The 21,931-nt window shown below is 41.1% G+C and overlaps 1 protein-coding gene across 3 annotated transcripts in view; it reads right to left on the bottom strand.

The window, feature by feature from the left end:
- Positions 1 to 21,931, bottom strand: part of EPHA10 (EPH receptor A10) — a 390,522-nt gene that overhangs the window by 9,646 nt on the left and 358,945 nt on the right. For all 3 annotated transcript variants that reach the window (XM_069972671.1, XM_069972669.1, XM_069972670.1), the window contains 5 exons: positions 14,076 to 14,261; positions 13,331 to 13,392; positions 9,888 to 10,091; positions 4,233 to 4,382; positions 3,371 to 3,564 (listed from right to left, as the gene is read on the bottom strand). In XM_069972671.1, the coding sequence (XP_069828772.1) occupies positions 3,371 to 3,564; positions 4,233 to 4,382; positions 9,888 to 10,091; positions 13,331 to 13,392; positions 14,076 to 14,261 (796 nt within the window). The remainder of the gene's footprint in view (positions 1 to 3,370; positions 3,565 to 4,232; positions 4,383 to 9,887; positions 10,092 to 13,330; positions 13,393 to 14,075; positions 14,262 to 21,931) is intronic.

Raw genomic sequence — 21,931 nt, forward strand, 5'->3', positions numbered from 1 at the left:
TGTCTGCACCCACTAGCCGTTTGCTATCTATGGGCATCCTATGAATCATGGTTTACATTTAGCAAGTTGCTAGATCCATACATACATTGCCTCTGGATGCAGAAGTTTTTTTTTCTCTGTATCATCATAGGGTTTGTTTGTTTTTTTACCCCTTTAGGTGAACTGATTTTGAGAATGCATTGCATTCACTTCACTGTGAATGACTCTTAGTTTAATCGTACATCGGACCAACATAGCACATCATATTTTATGCAAGGTTTAGTGTTCCTTTTAATGTCTGTCAGTTTTTCGGTCACATTGTTTAACAGATTGATCGGTCACTAAATTTTTGTATTCTTGTGATATACTGGATGCGGTGAAACAATTGAAAGGAATACATTGCATAGTAATAAAATGCAATCATTTGGCCTGCACGGGTCTTTCTGTGGAGTGCGGCAATGATCTTTTGTACTGATGCATAAAAAACAATGGATTGCATCCAAATCATATAAAGGCTTAAAATCCACAGTAAGTCATAATAGCGGTCTAAACATTTCTCTAAAAACAGAGATGTATATCATTTCCTTCTTTTCGGGGTGACGGATCAATAAAAGGTCTCGGGGTAAAAAAAAAATAGAAGTGTTTTGTCACTGCATCAGTGCACCATCAGCAAAGTGTTAGGGATAATCACTTCAGTTTTCGCTTGTTCTGGAAATCTTACATTCTCTACTTAACTTGATAACGCTCCAGCTGGGAATAGGATTTGTGTACGGCAAGACCTCTGGGCCACTGAGGATGTACGGGCTGATGATGAATAAAATATCGAGCGGTGAAGAAAGCAAGACGGCACACAAAGCAACAGGCCAATATTAGACCACACAGAAACGGAGCCAATAAATGTTCCCATAACAGGTAAGATCTCGGCTCGTGAAATATCAACAACATAACAAGTCAGCAGGAATCTCAATTTTATAGGGAGTGAAATGTGAAAAGAAATTATCCAGTACAGCCTTATACTACATGGTCTGTTTCACATGAACGGCTTCACGACGCTCTGCTGGACAGCTTATTTCTACGATAGATGGCCAAAGCAACATCTCAGTCTGTATGTAGAAGAGTATAAAACTTCATTTCAGTAACCGGTTTAGTAGCATTATTTGTAGATACAGTAATGGAACGTAAGATTAGGACCTTGTTCAATTAAAGGGAACGTCTGGTATTGTTGGTTTCATTTACGAGATATAACTCTGTAGGTGAGGAATCGTCCATTGGTTCTTTTTTTATGTTGTAGCTATATTTTTTAATTGTTATATACTTTCCTAGGGGATGGGAAATTGGAAACACACACTTCCTTCCTATATTGTCTGTATAGAGGACTACAATAGGGTGTGTGTGTGTGTGTGTGTGTGTGTGTGTGTGTGTGTGCTTGTGTGTGTGTGTGTGTGTGTGTGTGTGTGTGCGCGCAGCAGCTGAAATGTGAGTCAGTTGCTTCTAGCTGAATGTCCATCAAGTAGTTAGGGCAGGAAGAGGAGCAAAGAGACTTTTCAGTTTGCAGCACTTCAGGAGTTTGGAGCCTTCGAGGGGGAAATTCCCCCAAAATTGGGATTCGCTGCTTCTCTGGACAGTTCCTGACATGGACAAAGGTGGCAGCAGAGAGCATGTGTCATACCAGAAAATATACATTTCTTCCTGCAGGACATACAGTAGCTGAAAAGTACTGGAAGATTAGAGATTACAAATCTGTATAACTGTCTTACACTAATAAGATTAGAGATGAGTGAGTACCCAAATACTCAAATGCTTGTTACTCTAGTCAAGTATTTTTCAATACTTGAGTGCTTGATTTGAGTAACAAGCCCTATTGAAATCAATGGGAGACTAAATTCTGTAACCAGGTGTCTCCAACTTGGCATAGTAGAGGGTACCTGGTTAATCTGAAAGTGACAGTCTGGCCCCGGGGGGTTAAATTAACCCCCTGGGGGCCAGACTTTGCTCTGTTGGTAGGGATGGGATTGGGGAAATTTTTTTTTTACTATTGCCGCTCAGCCAATCAGTGTCTCCAGTCCCACCTCAGCTACTGGTTGGCTGAGCTGCAATAGTGAAGACAGTGCGGTTGTGCGGTTTAAAATGTCACCGTCAACATCTGCAAAGAGTGTTTATGTTCTCTCCGTGTTTGCGTAGGTTTCCTCCGGGTACTCCGGTTTCCTCCCACACCCAAAAACAACCATTAAATAAACAACCAATAAAGAAAAAAAAATGTCACCATCAGACCCTCCGGATCTGCTGAGAAATATTCTGCTAATCCAGACGGTCTGGTTTCCATGGTTACAGAGATGCAGTTAAATTATAATCCAATATTGTGTGATTCCGTCTCTGTATCCATGGAGACCCAACCTTCCAAATTAGCTGAGGATCTGGATCATGACAGGTACACTTTACTAAGGCTTGGGAAATGCATTCTGCTCAGCCCTTTTTGGCAAGCATTTTGTTAACAAGCACCCAAGCAGCATGTAGTATTTGCTAATAATTGGCCAAATCGGCTCTATCCATCCGTTTATCGTTCTGTGTAATAAACACAACAATCAGCCGATGATCGTTGTCATCGGCTGATCGTTGATATAGGTTTGGACCTATAATTGTTGGCCACCGACTGCGCACTGCTACATGTAATAGCTGACGACTGGCAAAGTAAATACATTACCTGGTCCAGGGCTCCTCTTGCGGTCCACTTCTCCCAGGGTCCCGTGCGCTGCAGCTTCAAAGCGGCCTGTCTGAGCTGACAGGCCGCTCAGCCAATCACTGGCCGGAACCGCCGCAGACAGTGATTGGCTGAGCGGCCTGTCAGTTGAGACAGGCCGCTCTGAAGCTGCAGCGTGCGGGACCCGGGGAGAAGCGGACCACAAGAGGAGCCCTGGACCATGGATAGGTAATGTTTGCCAGTTTAGCAAGGGCTGCAAGGACATCAGTAACAATGTCCATGCAGTCCTTGTTAGACAATTATCTGGCCGTGTAATAGGCCCAGTAAAGAAGCACCAATCTAGCAGATCGGTTATTATCAGGCCCCCATCGACCCGTGTAATAACACCTTAAAGCTGGCAAGCCATGTAATGTATATACGGGTTTCTCAAAACTACTCCAACAGGAGGACAGGGTAAGTTGTATCAACCACTCAATCCTTTTTATTTTGGGGGAGCCAAGCTGCTGCCTGATGTGTCAGGCTTTACCTGTTGCTTTCTCCTCATTCAGAACACATGCATGCTCAGCCAAGGGGATCAGAAGAGATAATTGTTGAGCAAATTAGAATTTGGCTGACGGTAACATTTGCCATAACCAAGCGTAATACTGCGTTGTTTTTTTTTAATTTGTAAACAACATAAGGCTGAATTCTAACCTTGTTGACGTCAATGTTGCAGACTTGCTTTTTTCTGGGCTTTGCCCGTGTTTGCTTAGTATATTGTGAATGTGTGTAAATTTCGGTCTGTCGTTCCTGTCTTTCTGCCAGCAATCTAACATTAACTGGTGTAGAGGAGGAGGACAGTTTATTGGTGCCGGAAGTCTGAATCCATCTTCTATAGCCTTGATCACCTAGAGTGGTCATAGACAGAAAATGAAATGAAATTCAATTTATTATGAGAATAACAGATATAAGACTATGTAAATATAACAGTTTAAAAAAAAAGTACAATTAGAGGCCTATATTGATCAAACTATAAAATAGAAACTAACCTTGTGGTATGCGGTCAATTCGTGACATACAGCTGGTTTTCTAATGTGTCTTTCAGTAATGTATTCTGTTCTCATTTTTGTATATTTTATCCCTTGAAAGAATACGTAAACAAAATATACCAAAAATTTAATGAAAAATGCAATACCGCATGACACATTAGAGTGTCATGTCAATTGATGGCATACCACCAGAGTTCTAATGTGTCTTGCAGTAACCTATTGCACCTTTTAAATCTTAATTTGTACATTTTGTTTACATATCACTTGAAGGTAAACCAGGCACTCTCCACTCTACTGAACAGGAGACACCTGGTTAAATATTCGAGTGTCCCATTGATTTCAATGCGGTTTGTTACTTGAGTAAGTCAAAAATGCTTCACTCAAGTAACAAGCACTCGGGCATCTAAGTGCTTGCTCAACACTATTGTAGAAGCAGTTTTGCATAGATTACAAATGTTATCCACATTTATTTTTATCCCAGCCTGAAATATTAATGTAATAGAGGTCACCAATATTTACAAACTTACATCTTGATTGGACATGTCCCAGTAAGGTCTTTCACCATAGGACATGACTTCCCACATGACTATGCCAAAACTCCAGACATCACTAGCTGTGCTGTATCGATGATACTGGATTGCCTCTGGTGCTGTCCATAAGACTGTGCTTTTGCCACCCTGGAATAAAAAAAAAAAAGCAGTTTACCAATAAAAATTTATGGGATCCGTATTTTTTACAGTCATCACAGATGTCACATCCGGATGTCAAATCTAAGCAAACTAGTACTGTTCACATTTTACGGATACAGAAACTGATGCAATTACAGATGAAAATACTGATGATTTTTCACGAATCACTGAGAAAAAATAACGGGAGGTTTTGCGGGCCAGAAAAATCACTGAACGTGTGAAAGAGGCACATCCCGCTGCTAGTTTGTCCGCAGCCCGTCCCGTTAACCCTCCTGCAAACAAATAGATTTTTGGTAGTTTCAGAACTGGGGCAGTCAGGTAAGCACTGCTGCAGCATGTTTATTTTTTTTGTATAATTTTAAAGTATTGTTTTAAGTATATTTGTACATGGAAATTTAAGGTTAGTATATGGGTGGATATACTGTAACTCAATATAATGTATCAGTATATATGTCATTATGGAGAATAAAAACCAAAACAGAAGACTAAGAATTCTACATCAAGATGCCAGAAGACACATTCATCCTCAAAGCGCAAAATTATAATAATTATATCCTGGGCACATTGTATATCATTTCATTTGTAATTTCTCTGAAGACAAGAAGTATTGAATTATATATGTTAGTTGTGGGGGCACTATGATTATAAGTATAGCTTATAGTAATATAATTTTAAGACTTAGGAGACTTTCAGTGATTTCATATTATAGACATAAACATATCAGGACTTTTTAGAAGTTCACCTTGTAGTAGTAACATTTGTTATAGTAGAATTTGAAATTTCCAAAATTGCAGGTGACACTGAGATTCACTTTGGAATAATGGATAGCAGGCAGAAATAGAGAACACTTTAGCCATGTTATTCTCCATGGCTTTGTTATAGAGATAAGCGAGCACCAAAATACTGGAATGCTCCTTACTCGAGTCAAGTATTTTTCAATATCAGAGTACTTGAGTAACGAACCCCACTAAAATCAATAGGAGACTCGAGTATTTAACCAGGTGCTCAGCAACTTAAAGCGACTCTGTACCCACAATCTGACCCCCCTAACCGCTTGTACCTTCGGATAGCTGCTTTTAATGCAAGATCTAACTTTGCACCACCCCTCCATCCCTCCTACCCACCCTCTTCATTATTAGGAATGCCTCTGGAACATTCTCTCCATGCTGAACATTGCACAGGTCCTTAACGATCCAAAAGACAGAGAGGTTGTGCCAGCCTAATGCATACACAATCCAGGCCACTCCCGTAGGGCACGGGACTGCCAGTTTAAAAGTAAATTTTTAGCACAATAACTGCATCACCTGCCAAACGGACCACAGGACAGATCTTGGATTAAAAGCAGCTATCTGAAGGTACAAGCGGTTTGGGGGGGGGGGGGTCAGATTGTGGGTACAGAGTCACTTTAAGGCTGTGCTCAGTTAGGGGGAGGGACATACTTACGATTGTAAGGATTGAGGATCACGTTTATTGTATTATAGCTGCCAGCTTGTAGCAAAATGACAATGAAAATATGCTATAGTAAGTAAATATATAGTGAAGTAGCTGGCGGCTAAAATGAAATAGATAGGAATAGGATCATGTCCATTGCCTTATAGCCACCGGTTTCTTTACTGTATATTAAGTAAATACAGCATATTTTCGTTCTAATTTCGCTGTTTTTGATTTACAAAAACAATATGTCAGGATGGTATCTCTGCAGAGCATTATGCGCCCCTCGGCTCGTGCTGTTCGGCCGAGAAGGCACTGATTTTCTTGTATCCTGTTTCTGTGTTTTGTTTGCAGTGTGTGAACACTGGTTTATATGCTCACCTTTGTTGGGAGACACACCTGACTTCACCTGCTGAATTCTGTCTGGCCATGTCATGGTTAATCTGTGTTTGGGTTCTGCTGTGACTGACAGGTCATCCTGCCAGTGGATCTGTCTTGTTTTCAGGTGTCTGTGCTTGGAGATCAGGGGGATGGTCCAATTACATTCTGGACCAGAACCCTGGCCTCCTATATAACTAACCCAGTCTGTGCTCTCATTGCCGGATATTGAGCTTGTCTCTGCCTGGTTCTGTGTTTCTATTCTTGCTCTGTTGATTCTGACCCTGCTTTGCCTTTCTGACCATTCTTGTTTGCTGCCTGCCCCTGACCATACTGCCTGTATATTGACTTTGCCTTCAGATTGTGATTTTGTACTTTTGTTGCCCGTTTGTTGTGACCCGGACTGTTGACCATTCGTTATTGTGTTTTGTCTGTCTGTCTTGTCCTTGTGTCCCACCTAGCCAGTGCAGGGACTGCCGCCCAGTTGCTCGCCGCCATTTTAGGGCGGATTGTGGCAAATAGGTAGAGGACAGTGGGCGGGGCTGAGCTTAGGGCTCACTGTTTGTCTTGTCCTGCTGTACGGTTCCTAACAGAATATCTGGCCTTACTTTTTTTTTTTTTTTTCTTCTTTCTCTTCTCTCTCTCCACCTTGCTATGGACCCCATGAAAGCTCTGGTTGAGCAAATGCAAAGTCTCAACCAGCTTGTTCTGGACCTTACGCAACGGGTGCAGCAGGTAGAGTCTTTCCTGGGCCAAAATGCCATGCTATCTGCTGCTGCTCCCCCAGAACCTCCAGTGCAGCTTCCTGATAGGTTCAAGGGCGAGAGAAGGGCCTTTCGGATCTTCAGAGAGGGATGTAAGTTGTTTTTCAGACTTTGTCCCCGGTCCTCTGGGGATGAGAGCCAGAGAGTGGGCATTATTATGTCACTCTTACAAGGACCTCCGCAGGAGTGGGCCTTTTCTTTGCCTCCAGATGCCACTGAATTGTCTTCTGTGGATCAGTTTTTCTCCGCATTGGAATTACTGTATGATGACCCTGACAGGGCAGCAGCAGCTGAGAGGCAGTTGACAGTTTTGAGACAGGGCAAGCGACCGGTGGAGGAGTATTGTGCTGAGTTCCGCCAGTGGTGCGTTCCATCCGGATGGAACGATCCTGCGCTTAGATGCAAATTTAAGCAGGGGTTGTCTGATGGCATTAAGGATGCCTGGACAGGACACCCAGATCCTTCCACCCTAAAGCAGGCCATGAATTTGGCTATTCGCATAGACCGCAGGCTCCGTGACAGACATAGGGAGAGAGTAGACTCTGACTCTTCTAAGACCTCTGTCCCCTGCTCTGTCAAACACTCTGTTGTTATCCCTGATATACATGAGGACGAGCCCATGCAGCTGGGACAATTGGACGCCAGGACCAGGCGAGAACATCGTAGACACAACGGTCTGTGTTATTACTGTGGTGACAGTAGCCACTTCATCAGTTTCTGCCACAAGCGTCCCAAGCGGCAAGAAAACCTGCACCCAGATCATCAGCGTTCAGGTGACTCCCAGGAAGGTCACTTGGGCGCACAGGTACCCTCCGGCGAAATAAACATTGCTAGTTCTACTGTAACTGATTTGCCTGTATCTGATGCCAATTTATCATGTTCTTCTGCTCGTCCTGTCAGTAAGCCTGTTCTCCATGCCATGGACTCTTCTTCTGATGAATGGGAGTCAGATGGCAATCTTCTAAGTGAAGTTGAGTCCTGTGAGGGTCCTGAGGCCCCTCGTAAAAGGGGGGGTACTGTCAGGATGGTATCTCTGCAGAGCATTATGCGCCCCTCGGCTCGTGCTGTTCGGCCGAGAAGGCACTGATTTTCTTGTATCCTGTTTCTGTGTTTTGTTTGCAGTGTGTGAACACTGGTTTATATGCTCACCTTTGTTGGGAGACACACCTGACTTCACCTGCTGAATTCTGTCTGGCCATGTCATGGTTAATCTGTGTTTGGGTTCTGCTGTGACTGACAGGTCATCCTGCCAGTGGATCTGTCTTGTTTTCAGGTGTCTGTGCTTGGAGATCAGGGGGATGGTCCAATTACATTCTGGACCAGAACCCTGGCCTCCTATATAACTAACCCAGTCTGTGCTCTCATTGCCGGATATTGAGCTTGTCTCTGCCTGGTTCTGTGTTTCTATTCTTGCTCTGTTGATTCTGACCCTGCTTTGCCTTTCTGACCATTCTTGTTTGCTGCCTGCCCCTGACCATACTGCCTGTATATTGACTTTGCCTTCAGATTGTGATTTTGTACTTTTGTTGCCCGTTTGTTGTGACCCGGACTGTTGACCATTCGTTATTGTGTTTTGTCTATCTGTCTTGTCCTTGTGTCCCACCTAGCCAGTGCAGGGACTGCCGCCCAGTTGCTCGCCGCCATTTTAGGGCGGATTGTGGCAAATAGGTAGAGGACAGTGGGCGGGGCTGAGCTTAGGGCTCACTGTTTGTCTTGTCCTGCTGTACGGTTCCTAACACAATACTGGCGCAAAATATATTGTTTTAAGTTAATATACTATTAAGAAGGTGGCAGCTATAATCCAATAGACACAATCCCCGATCCTTATGATGATAAATATAATCCCACCCCCTTTCCCCCAACAGAGCAAAGCTTGGTTCTTAAGGGGTTAACTTAACCTCCTGGGGGCCAGACTGTCATTTTTATATTAACTAGATAGCCTATGCTCTGCCGAGCGGGGAGCACCTGATTATATACTCAAGAGGAAGGGCACCCTAAAGCTTGTTGAAAGGCTTCTCAGCAGCCTTCAATAACTGTTGGCCGTCGTCCTCCCTATACTTGGGAGGGATAAGCTGCAGTCAGAATGCTCTTTGTCCAAGAACAAAGGGGTTAAGCAGTTAAATTTCATCACACCCTATCTCAACCAACATCTTCTATTAGTGGAGACCTCAAAAGGCCCCCATACACTGTATACTGACAGTTAAACTCACTGCCAGCATCAGTATAGGATGCACAGGTTTCTGAACATTGTTTCTTCTTGCTCCTGCCTGCTACATCTGTTCTCTCTGCTACCTGCCACATATAACTATACTTTATAAGATGAGCTTTTCAGTGCTTCTCTGTAGCTCTCATCTTCAGTGTGAGATCTACCGCACTGTAAGTCTATGGCACTGAGTCTCACACTGTAGATGAGTGCTATGTGGCGGGTAGCAGAAAGATTGGGTACTCAGAAACCTATTTTGGTGTCAAATTTGAAATAGATGTCCATTAAAAAATGACTATAGTGTACAATGCTGCACATTTTTCACAAAACTGGCCCTCACCATTGGAGGTACAATTTGAGGCACATTAGAAATGTGTTGGCCAACCTTCTTATTTCGGTAGGACTTTCTGACAGTTTAATTTCTATGGGAAGAAAAGAAGTAAGAAAAGGTTTGGGCATGTTGAATTTGAACTGCATAATCCTATTGTTCTTAGGGAGGTAAGCCACTACTCCCTCTTTTCATTCAGAAAACATAAACGTTTGGAAAAGCCAAGTGTCCATGTGCATGGAGAGATTAGAAGATACATCTGTTGACCAAATAAATGTTCAGCCTACAACTATCACATGCGTTCCTCCTGCTGAGAAACTTAAGGACCAGACTTAATAATGAATGGATTATTATCCAACTTGTTTTTTACTTACATTTGCATTCCGCACCATGGTGGTAAATACTGTGTCAAGTTTATCATCTTGAAATTGTCGAAATCCAGATATCTTGCAGACTAGGTTAGAATTGACAAGGACTTTATGTGCAGCAAGACACTTGTGGATGTAACTCATCTCTGTCAGGTACTTCATTCCTGCAGCTATACCTGTTAACATTCCCACAAGTTGAGGTACTGATAATTGCCCCTCATTTTTCTGTAAAAACAAAAGAAAGTTTTTTTTTTGTTTTTTTTACACAATAAGCACACATTGCAATACATATTGATTAGAGCATGCTCAAGTCAGACCGTTCGACATTTGAACACTGGAGGCTGAAGAAGTTGGTTGCCCTAATGCTGCAGGAAAACTTGGATACAACCATAGGCTATAGACTACATCCATGTTTTCTTAGACTTATCCAACTTTTCCCGCCACTGGGAGTCACGTGCCAAATGATCGCACTCAATTTCAGGTCTCCTACTGTAATGAAGAGTCAAAGAGAAGCTGTGGCTCAGAATTTGTGCCGCACACAGGCACACACCTCCCTACTCCTTCCTTTTTTGCTTTTTTTATTAATAATCTCTGTTGCCTGGCCTCCTCCTTGCTCATGCTTTCAGCCACTGTCTCTAAGTGTTTATTTCAGACATATATTGTCTACAGAGGACTCACCTGCAATCAGCTATAGTTAAATCTCCTACCTTAACTGTGCAGAACCTTGGGTCCAGGAGTAAATCTCATTTCCTTCAGGGGAATTGAACCCAGGAAAATAACTGTTGTTGGTCTCAAAACAGGTAACTTACTCCTAGACCACAGCTTCAATACAGCATGAGGCCAGGCAGCAGAGATTATTTATGAAGTGGGAGGAGGAAGGAGGGGTGAGGCATGCCAAAGTGTGGCACAAACAGGCTTGGGTGTTGACAAATTCTTTTTAACAAAATGTAAATTTGAAAATGCTAATTATAAGCTAATGTATGTCCGAACACTCAGCATTTTAATCTCAGTGGCTGGATGCAGCCCTAGGGAGTCCTGGAAAACATGAATACAGCCAGACAGTTTACACAATGTCCAAAAATTGAAAAAGACATCCTTTTTTGGGGTAAATTATTTTAATCAACTTCATTAAATTGCATTGAAGTGTATAAAATAACGGACGTCTTTTGACGTGGACGTCTTCAATACACCGTGTGAAAAAGATTTCCGTTATTCCATACTGTTCAATGTAAATTATTGAAGTCAATTAAAATGATGCAATAACGGACATCTTTTTTACCCCCCAAAACTGACATTTTTCCTTTTTTAGACGTTGTGTGAACAGAGCCATAGGCCGTATCTATGTTTTCCTTGCAGTGACAAAACTAAAATGTTAAACTGAACCAAAAGTCAAAGTTTTTCAAAGAAGGTAATACATAACAAAATGAGAACATACTGTATTAAAAACAGTTTACAGTTTGCTTTCTTTTTTTGACAGCTCGCCAGTGGGGCAAACATATCTGTAAACCTTTACAAATAGCACTCTATAGAAGGAATTGCACCGATACAAATGTGTCTCCTGCACAATCTTGCACCCTGAAGCTTATATGCTAATTTGCGTTGTCTTGTAAAAGCTTTCTGTGTTCTGTCATAATCAGCTCATACAAAATCCTCTGATGTTTTGCTTTTGTTTTCCCACCTCCAACCTTCTATTTTCTTTGCACCTTTTATGTTTTCCTAGGCACAATCATGCTATTGTCGCACATCGTTTTCATGTTCTGTGTAAGTGCTGAAGGGGAGGGAATTTTAATTTCCTATCTTTCAATGGAATAATGCAACAAACCGAAGCAGCACACAAATATCCAGCTTAAAAGCTTCTGGATTTCGAGTGGACAACTGCCCTTGATGTATTCTACTTAGATAACAGCCAGAAATTGATAAAAAGATGTCAGGATTCATTTACTGCTAACACTATACACAACTTAAAGGAAATAGTTATCTGGTAGAAAATAAGATTTAGGGGAAAAAAAGAAAGAAAGAACAAATTGGAGAAAAAAAAAATATTCCTTCCATGTAACTTCATAAATAGAGATGAGTAAACCGGGTTCGGGTTCGAGTCGATTCTAACCCGATCGTTCAGCATTTGATTAGCTGGGGCTGCAGAACTTGGATAAAGCTCTAAGGTTGTCTGGAAAACATGGATACAGCCAATGACTATATCCATGATTTCCACATAGCTTTAGGGCTTTATCCAAGTTCAGCAGCCACCGCTAATCAAATGCCGAAAGTTCGGGTTCGGATCGACTCGAGCATGCTCCAGGTTCACTCATCTCTGTTCATAAACAATGAAAAATAAATATGTTAACAAATGAGGTAAATACTATAAAATACTGCTAAATTCTATTTTTTATTGTATCTGTTATATATTACTCTTATTAATGATTGTAGCTTGAGCCTGGTGTTTCCATTCTACCATCTCTAGTTGACATGCTTGACTAAATGTTGCTGTGCCAGATTACAGACAATTGATTTTGGCCAATGAAAATATAAATAGCTGTTATTACAAACTAAGACCATTTACATGTGGTTTTTATTTTATTATATTTTTTTTTAAATCTTTTTTTTTTAGCCTTACCAAACAAGCATTTAGAGACTATAGCACGTATTCTTCCTTTTAGAACTTAAATTTATTTTTATTTTTTTTAACTTTTTAAACTCATTCCTCCAAAATCTTCTTTATTAGACTTTCTCAACCTCTAAATCTTGAAGGTCTGGTCCATCAAGGTGTTGGCCAATGGTCTAAGCCAGAGATCGGGAACCTTCAGCCCACCAATTGTTGCAAAAGCTTTGACCGCTAATACACGGAATGATCATACCAATTCGGCAGATCGTTGCTCCATGTAATAAAGACAACAATGATCGTTGTCATTGGGTGATCATGTCTCATGATCCTGACCTAAAGTAATTGGCTGTCGACCGTGCATAGCTACGTGTAATAGCGATGTGTGGCCTTTCCACGCTTCCTGATGTCTTCCTGGCTTCTCCTTACTCCTACGGCTGCCAGAGCAACTCCAGAGCTGGTCTGGAAGTGATAGGCTGATCAGCCAATCATTGACCGTTATGGGACCGCTACGGCCAGTGATTAGCTGGGCTGCCTGTCACTTCAGAGTGAGCAGAAGCCAGGAAGACACTGGGTTGTGTGGAGAGGTAACATATGTACTTTATTATTTTACACTTTCAAAGCAAGGGCTGCATGAACATCGCTAATGATACTAGATGGTTAGGAAGTACTTGCTTGTTAGCCCTATATACTATTGTTAGAATCACTGACTATACTGCATTGGCTGGATTAGCACAAATTGAAACTGTACCTGTCGCTTAAAAAAATGATATGCCACACAGACATGGAATCTATCTTATACTATTCATATGGTATTTATTAATGTGACTATATACAATACCTAAATAACTGTATATATACATACCCTCAAAAAAGAGTCCAACACACCATTTCCCATATACTCCATGACCGTCATCATTGTATTGCCTATAAAGTAGAAAGATGATTTTTTTTTTTTTTTAAATAAATGTCAAATGTATAGAGATAATAACACAGAGATGAAAGGGTGGAATCTAATAAACCTAAAGGTTATACTATGCAAGATGATAGACTCAGGGGAGATATAAGGATGAGCTATTTGGTGGAAATACAGCCTGTAAAGAAAATAACATAAAGACATAAAGAGTATGTGATGAGGAATATAAAATTTATAAAGGAGGCTTACCAGATTCCATAACATAAACATAAAAAGCACAATAAAGCTTCTAATAAGAGGAACCCGCCCTGCTCAAAGATCAATTTGGAGCATGTCCTAATGAAAAACCAAGGGAAATCGGCCTGTCCTAATGAAAGACCAAGGGGAATCGGCCTGTCCTAATGAAAGACCATGGGGAATCGGCCTGTCCTAATGAAAGACCATGGGGATTCGGCCTGTCCTAATGAAAGACCATGGGGATTCATCCTGTCCTAATGAAAGACCATGGGGATCCATCCTGTCCTAATGAAAGACAAAGGGGAATTGGTCTGTTCCAAAGAAAGACCAAGGGGAATCATCCTGCCTTAATGAAAGACCAAGGGGAATCGGTCTATCCTAATGAAAGACCTAGGGGTATCGGCCTTTCCTAATAAAAGACCATGAGGAATCAGCCCTATCATCATTTCATTCTTACCTCTAGTAATAACTCCTTCAAGGCGTATGATGTTCGGATGATCAAACTGTCCCATGATGCTTGCTTCTGCCAGAAAGGAGCGCTTCTGTTTTTCTGAACAGCCTGCTCTTAAGGTTTGTATGGCTACAGGAAGTTCTCTTTTGCTTGGAAGTTTCAAGCAGCCCTTGCATATTTCACCATATTCCCCTAAAAAAAAGTTAGAATCAGAGTTAGGCTACTTATCTATACAGAGTAATGACAAACAAAGTATCACCGGAATGTATGTTAGTAAAAATTCTTAGTATATTTTCATGGTCCCGGTGGCTTTATCAGGCAGTATAGAGATTAGCCATATGGTGAGTGATTCAGTCATCTAGACAATCTATCAGTACCTGGCACTAGCTAAAGTGTCCATGTAATTAGAGAAGAAATTATATTTAAGATAGCTCTTACAACACCTAGGCAAAGTTGTGTTCCTTCAAGTTAGCCATGTCTAGGAGTCTCAGAACATTGACTTGGGATAGATGGCAGGCCAAGCATCTCTCCAAAAGAAAAGACTACCCATCTGCTGACAGCTGTTTTGGGATTGTTGCCCCTCTTCAGTACAGAGCAGGGTGTTGGATTTTATCCCTTTGATGGATGGATACCTGGCCTTGGTTTTTCCCTTGTCACTACATTGACTCATAGGGCCACTTATTAAGGTGGTTTCCCTACAGGAGCCACCCCTTGGCTGGGCCCTTCCCGGAAGGGATATCTAGCTAGTCCTGTGTTTCGAGACTCTTAAATGAGGCTTCATGGGCTCTTTTTTGCATATTTGTATCTCTTTGACCCATGTCTATAGGCCCCTCGACTGTCGTGGAACATGGAACTGTCAGTCGTGCGACAGTTGCCTCAACAACCCGATCTACTGATGTAACCTGTTTCTCTCTATGCTGATCTGTGAAAATTGTGCAGCATAGTATCGTAACAGTGACCCTTAAAGTATGTGTATGTTGCAGCTAGGTTGCTGTGGTTGATATATATGTGAAGTAACACTTTACTTCACTTTACTTTACTTTACTGATAAATTACACATTATACAAAATACAAGTGTATAGTAAATGCTTAATTGATAATTGTATTTCTGTCCTCTTCTTTCTTTGACAGAATCTAGATGGGGGAGGGAGGATCCATTCAATATTGCTTTTCTTTCACACAGTAGATGTTCGTCCAAATAATATCAATGTATTCCAGAAGAAAATCCATAAGAAACATTTCATTCAAATCGGAGAAGTCTTCTTGGAATGTTGATTAGTAAATTTCCATCCATAAAAATCTCTGGTGGGAAAGGAGGATTAGATGCCGGTAAAGAATTAGAAACCACCCAACATATTTCATGATCTGACCTCCGGATAGGTTTCTGTGCAGGTTGATTCCTCTTCAAGTAGTGAACGAATTTAAAATCACATATTTGACAATATTAAATATTTCATATTCTTTATGGTCAGTAGACTTCAATCCCGATGAAGAATGGGTCACATTCATTTGAACCTCTAAATTTTTTGGAAATTTTTTGCACAAGCACAGTTGCTTTTAACTTTACAGCAGTAAAGTCTAAACATGTCCCAAATGTATAAGAAATAAAGATCAGCATATTTCTCCGATCTGCTCCATTACTCATGTAGTGTACTTCCGCTTTTTGTAAAATTCATGCAGTCATGCTTGCTGACCCGAACAAATCTATTGACAGCTCCGACGCCCTTACTGCCAACTAAACATTTGTCACTATCACCTTCTTTCATTCTATCACAGTTATCTGATTTCCTCACTCGCTGCGTGGCCCACTAACTTAACCTTGTGTTCTGACATCTTTATAGTCTCCGCTCCTCAATAAAACAAACTGCACGCACTAATGCTTGCAGTCACAGAGATAGACATGGATCAATATTATATCTGGATTTGACCTGTCTACGTAGATATAGTTAAACAACCATTGTGTACTCTTAAGGAATCTTTTGACTGTATTTCTCATATGTGTTGAACCAATAATCAAGTTGAGCCTGGGATTTTATGTAACATACTTTTTAGGTACAGTACACATTCAGTTTGTTTTGGTGCATGTATTGAGGGGTAAACTGAAGATTTAGGAAAAACTATTTTTCCGCAATAGTAAAATGGCCAGTAACTTAAAGGGAACTTGTCACCTTTGAAAGCGGGGTTAAATCCTTCCTACTCCTTAATAGAGTACCCAATACTTACCCCTTCTGCCGGTCTTGTTGCCGGGAAATCACTGCCGCTTCTCTTCCCACTCATTATGCTCATCTCTGCTCATTAGCATAATGAGTGTGAAGAGAAGCAACGGCTCTTTCTTTGTAACAGGACCGATGTGATATGTCACAAAAACACATCAACATTTTTGATCAGTCAGAGTCTCAGTGCTGAGATCCTTATGATTACTAGATATAGCCATCTTGCTCCTGGGAAATCCATTGACTATGGATCCATACACTTTCATTTAGGACCTCGACAAATGAAAACTTTTGCTATGTCTGTGTGAAAAGTGATATAAACATTTTAATTTCAAAAAGGGTTGTGAGTGCCAGGAGTGTGGGGTGCGAGCCTAATCAATGCTGAGCCAAGAATTCACACTTTTTTTTTTTTTTTCCTGTCTATGTGACTATTCAAGGAAAAGTACAGATAGTCAACCAGAGAAAAACATGGCAAAAATAAATAATTAAAAAGTAAAAGGATCCATTTTGATACATATTTTTTTAATAATGTAAGTCAGTGGAAAATGGATCCTAAATGATAACCATCTGTTTTTGTACTCATTTTTCTCCATAAAAATAAACTGACGACAAAAACACAGTGTGAACATAGGCTACACAATACAGAGAAACTTTAGCACAACTATCTATATAATAAAAATGAAAGTCTGTCTGTCTGTCCCAAATAGACTTCCAAACGCCTGAACCTTTTGACCCCAAATTTGGCACACAGATACATTAGGTGCCCGGAAAGGTTAGAGCGAAGGACCCGTCCCCTCCAGATGTACAGGAGGGGAGGGGGGAAGAGTGACACCCCATAGAAATGAATGGGAAAATCTCCACACTGCACACACAGGTGATATAATTAGCTGCAGCTCTGCCCAGAGAAAACGGCAGTTGGGAGCATTAGCAACCAATAGGATTACTACTTTTATTTTCATAGGGAGCTGGAATCTGAATGGTTGCTAGGGCAGCTGCCTCACAACAGATCGACAGAAATAACTGGTAGACCCCCTACTCCATCTATACACTACAGGTATACAGGACCTCCACCAACTATATACTACAGGCATATAGGACCCTAAACTATACCCTACAGGTTTACAGGAACCCAAAACTATACAATACAGGTATACAGGAACTCCACCAACTCTATAATACAGGTATACAGCACCCCCACCAACTCTATACTACAGGTATACAGGACCCCAAACTATACACTACAGGTATACAGGACCCCAAAACTTTACATTACAGGTATACAGGAACTCCACCAACTATATACTACAGGTATATAGGACCCCAAACTATACACTTCAGGTACACAGGACCCCAAAACTATACACTACAGGTATACAGGACCTCCACCAACTCTATACTACAGGTATAAAGCACCTTTACCAACTCTATACTACAGGTATACAGGACCCCCAAACTTTACACTACAGGTATACAGGTCCTCCACCAACTATATACTACAGGTATACAGGACCCTCAAACTATACACTACAGGTATACAGGACCCCGAACTATATACTACAGGTATACAAGACCTCCACCAACTATACACTACAGGTATCCAGGACCCTCAAACTATAAACTACAGGTATACAAGACCTCCACCAACTATACATTACAGGTATACAGCACCAACTATATACTACAGGTATACAGGACTTCCCAAACTATACAGTACAGGTATAGAGCCCCCCCAACTATACATTACTGGTATACAGGACCTCCCTCATCTATACAGTACAGGTATGCAGCCCCCCCAACTACACATTTCAGGTATACAGGACCACCCCAACTATACACTATAGGTATACAGCCTCCCCCACCCACAACTATGCACTACAGATATGCAAGACCCCTAAAAACTATACACTGTAGGTATACAGAACCACACCAACTATGCATTACAGGTATACACTAATTCCACTGATTCCCTCAGATGAAACAATACCTTTAAATTGGCCTCCTGGGCACCTTAGAACAAATGTAATTAACACACTGACACTTTATACCCGGGCAGCGCCGGTTATATTTTCTAGTTGATGTATAAAATATGCATGTAAGACTGTAAAATAATGGCTGTTGTCTGCCTTTAAATGACTACTGCCTAATAAAAAAAGCTGTCAGTTTCACTGTGTGTCAACATGGCTCTAATTTGTTTTTAGATAATTTAACCCCTAGCCGCACCATGCAGTTATAATACGTCATGGTAGAAGGTTAGTTTCAGCACAATGACGTATTGTAACTGCGCAGCTTCAGATGCTTGCTGTTTACACAAACAGTGACCGGGAGCCGCAACTAAACTGTCAGCTGATAGCTGACAGTCTAGTGTAACTGCCACTGGACCACCAAAAGAGTTCCAGCATCGGCAATTGCCGGCATTGGTGGATCGGTAACGGTAATTGGTGTGGTAAAAAATACATAGGATTACATTGGAATATCTGCAAAGAAAATGCAAATTTTAACTTTTCACTCTTATTTTGCAGCTATTCCTGTGAAATGCCCAAAGGGTTAATAAAACTGTGTGACTGTAGATTTGAATACTTGAAAGGGTGAAGATTTCAAAATGGGGTAAATTATGGGGGTTTCTAGTATACAGGCCTCCAAAATATACTTCGAAACTGAACTGGTGCCTAAAGAATTTCTCAGTTTGAAATTTTCATGAAAAATTTTAAAATTGCTACTAAACATTAACGGCCTCTGTCATCCTAAAAAAGTAAAAGCATGCTCACCAAATGCTGTTATTATAAAGTAGACATGTTCTTCATATGAATTAATAAATAATTTATGTAGTATTACTATTTTCCTTATTGGCAGAGACTTTCAAATGTAGAGAAATGCTATTTTTTCAAATTTTCACAACATTTTGGAGTTTTTTCACAAAAAATTTCTAAAGTTATAAACCCAAATTTACCACTAACATAAAGTAGAATATGTCTTGAAAAAAAACAATCTTGGAATTACAAGGATTGGTTAAAGCATTCCAAAGTTATTGATGCTTAAAGTGACACATGTCATATTTGAAAAATTTGGCCGTGTCATAAACGCCAAAACTGGCTGTGTCCCTTATGGGTAAAAGCGAATGTACCATCAGGTACAGCATTTTTTTTTTTTTTTACATTACGTTGTTGGTATCAGCATGGTGATCCCAGTGGTGTGGTTATTTTTCAAACCGCTTCCCGGTTTCTTCTTGTGTACTGGCCTGGCTCTATGCACTGGATGCAGGCCCGGCACCCCTTAGTGTAACGATATCCCCTCCCCTCTGTGATGCGCCTCCAATAGAATTAGTGGAGAGAATAAAAAAGTAGCTATCATGGTGCTGCCAAAAATTCCTTCACAACGAGTGGAGTATAAAACATAAAATGTCAGATTTATTGGATAAAAACAGTAAAAATGTACATAAAATAAGTAATTATGTGTTTCTGGAGTCCCATCTCCCTACATCAGATTGCATGCTTCTGATGAAAGGAGATGGAACTCCCGAAACGGGTAACTGCTTATTTTATGTACAATTTTACTTATTTTATCCAATAAATCAGACATTTTATGTTTTATACTCCACTCGTTGTGAAGGAATTTTTGGCAGCACCATGATAGCTACTATTTATTCTCTCCACTAATTCTATTGGAGGCGCATCACAGAGGGGAGGGGATATCATGACACTAGGGGTGCCGAATTTTTGGCAGCACGAGGACACTTACTCAGGTACTTTTTTTGTTCTCTCCACTGCATGAAACCATGGACACCGACACTGGGAGAGTCCCATTTCCTGGATCCTTCGGCTGGCAGCCATCATCCGACGCTACGAGCTACCCTAAAGCAGGGTGAAGTCCAAGGGGCTCAAAGGTGAGAGTCCACCTACACTTTTATTTCACACATTAGCACTTAACAACATTACACAAGGCGACATCCTCCCAGCTCCTCTTATCCTTATGTCTTATTTCCATTAGAATTAAGCATTGAGTGTCACCAATGGGAAGGGATATCGTCACACTGGGGGGCTTCAGTGTATAGAGTTGGGCTGGTGCACAAGAAGAAAATAGGGGCATTTTGAAAAACTGGACCACTGTGCCATTGCCGACAAGCTAATGTAAATAAAAAAATTTCAGTACCTGATGGTACATTCCTTTTAACCCTTCGAGGACCAGGCCCAAAATGACCCAGTGGACCGCGCAAATTTTGATCTTAGTGTTTTCGTTTTTCCCTCCTCCCCTTCTAAGAGCTCTAGCACTCTCAGTTTTCTATCTACAAGCCATGTAAGTGCTTGTTTTTTACAGGAATAGTTGTACTGTGTAATGGCGTCATTCATTTTACCATAACATGTATGATGGAATTCCAAATATATTATTTATGAAGATATAAATAGGTGAAATCGTAAAAAAGAATGCAATATGGTAACGTTTGGGGGGTTCCTGTGTCTACGTAATGCACTATATGGTAACAGCGACATGATACAATTATTCTATAGGTCAGTCCGAACACAACCATATGCAGGTTACACGGATTCTCTAATGTTATATATATTTTTTTTTATGAAATCCTTTTTTTTGCCAATTAAATATTAATAAAATGGGCCTATTGTGACGCTTATAACGGTTTTATTTTTTCACCTACGGGGCTCTATGGGGTGTCATTTTTTCCGCCATGATCTCTAGTTTTTATTAATACCATATTTGTGAAGATCGGACGTTTTGATCACTTTTTATTGATTTTTTTTTATATATAATGTAACATAAAATCGGTAATCTGCGCACTTTTTCCCCTCTTTTCATGTACGCCGTTTACCGGTCACAATGACGCTTGTTATATTTTAATAGATCGGACAATTCCGCACGCTACGGTATATTATATGTTTATCTATTTATTAATTTTTATATGTTTTATTTATATAATGGGAAAGGGGGGTGATTTAGACTTTTATTGGGGGAGGGGCTTTGGGGTAGTGTGTTAGTGTTTTGAACTTTTTTTTTTTTACACTTTTGAAGTCCCTTTGGGGGACTTGTACATACAATACTTAGATTTCTACACTGATGAATGCTATGCCATAGGCATAGCATTGATCAGTGTTATCGGCGATCTGCTCATTGAGCCTGCCTGTGCAGGCTCAGTGTAGCAGATCGCCGATCGGACCGCACGGAGGCAGGTGAGAGACCTCCGGCAGTCCGTTTCAACTATCGGGACCCCCGCAGTCACACTGCGGGGGTCCCGATCGGTAAGTGACAGGGGACTCCCCCTGTCACTTACACTTAAACGCCGCGGTCGCGCCGTGATCGCGGCGTTTAAGAGGCTAATGACACGCGGCAGCGCGTCATTACCGGTGAGGTCCCGGCTGCTGATTGCAGCCGGCCCCCACCTGCTATGAAGCGCGCTCCGCTCCGGAGCGCGCTTCATAGCGGGAAAAACACTCAGGACATAAGGCTACGTCATGGGTCGTCTGGGGACAGACTTCCATGACGTAACCCTACGTCCAGGGTCGTCTAAGGGTTAATCAGATGACTTTAAGAATTTTCTGTATATTGATTGGCTGACGCAGTTAGAGGTTTACCTGCTAGTCTATTTTATAAGTGCCTACAAAAAATGTCCAGACAAAATATATAGCAAATACGGCTTCATAT

Source organism: Dendropsophus ebraccatus, chromosome 5 (genome assembly GCF_027789765.1).
Source record: "Dendropsophus ebraccatus isolate aDenEbr1 chromosome 5, aDenEbr1.pat, whole genome shotgun sequence".
Taxonomy (NCBI): Eukaryota; Metazoa; Chordata; class Amphibia; order Anura; family Hylidae; genus Dendropsophus; species Dendropsophus ebraccatus.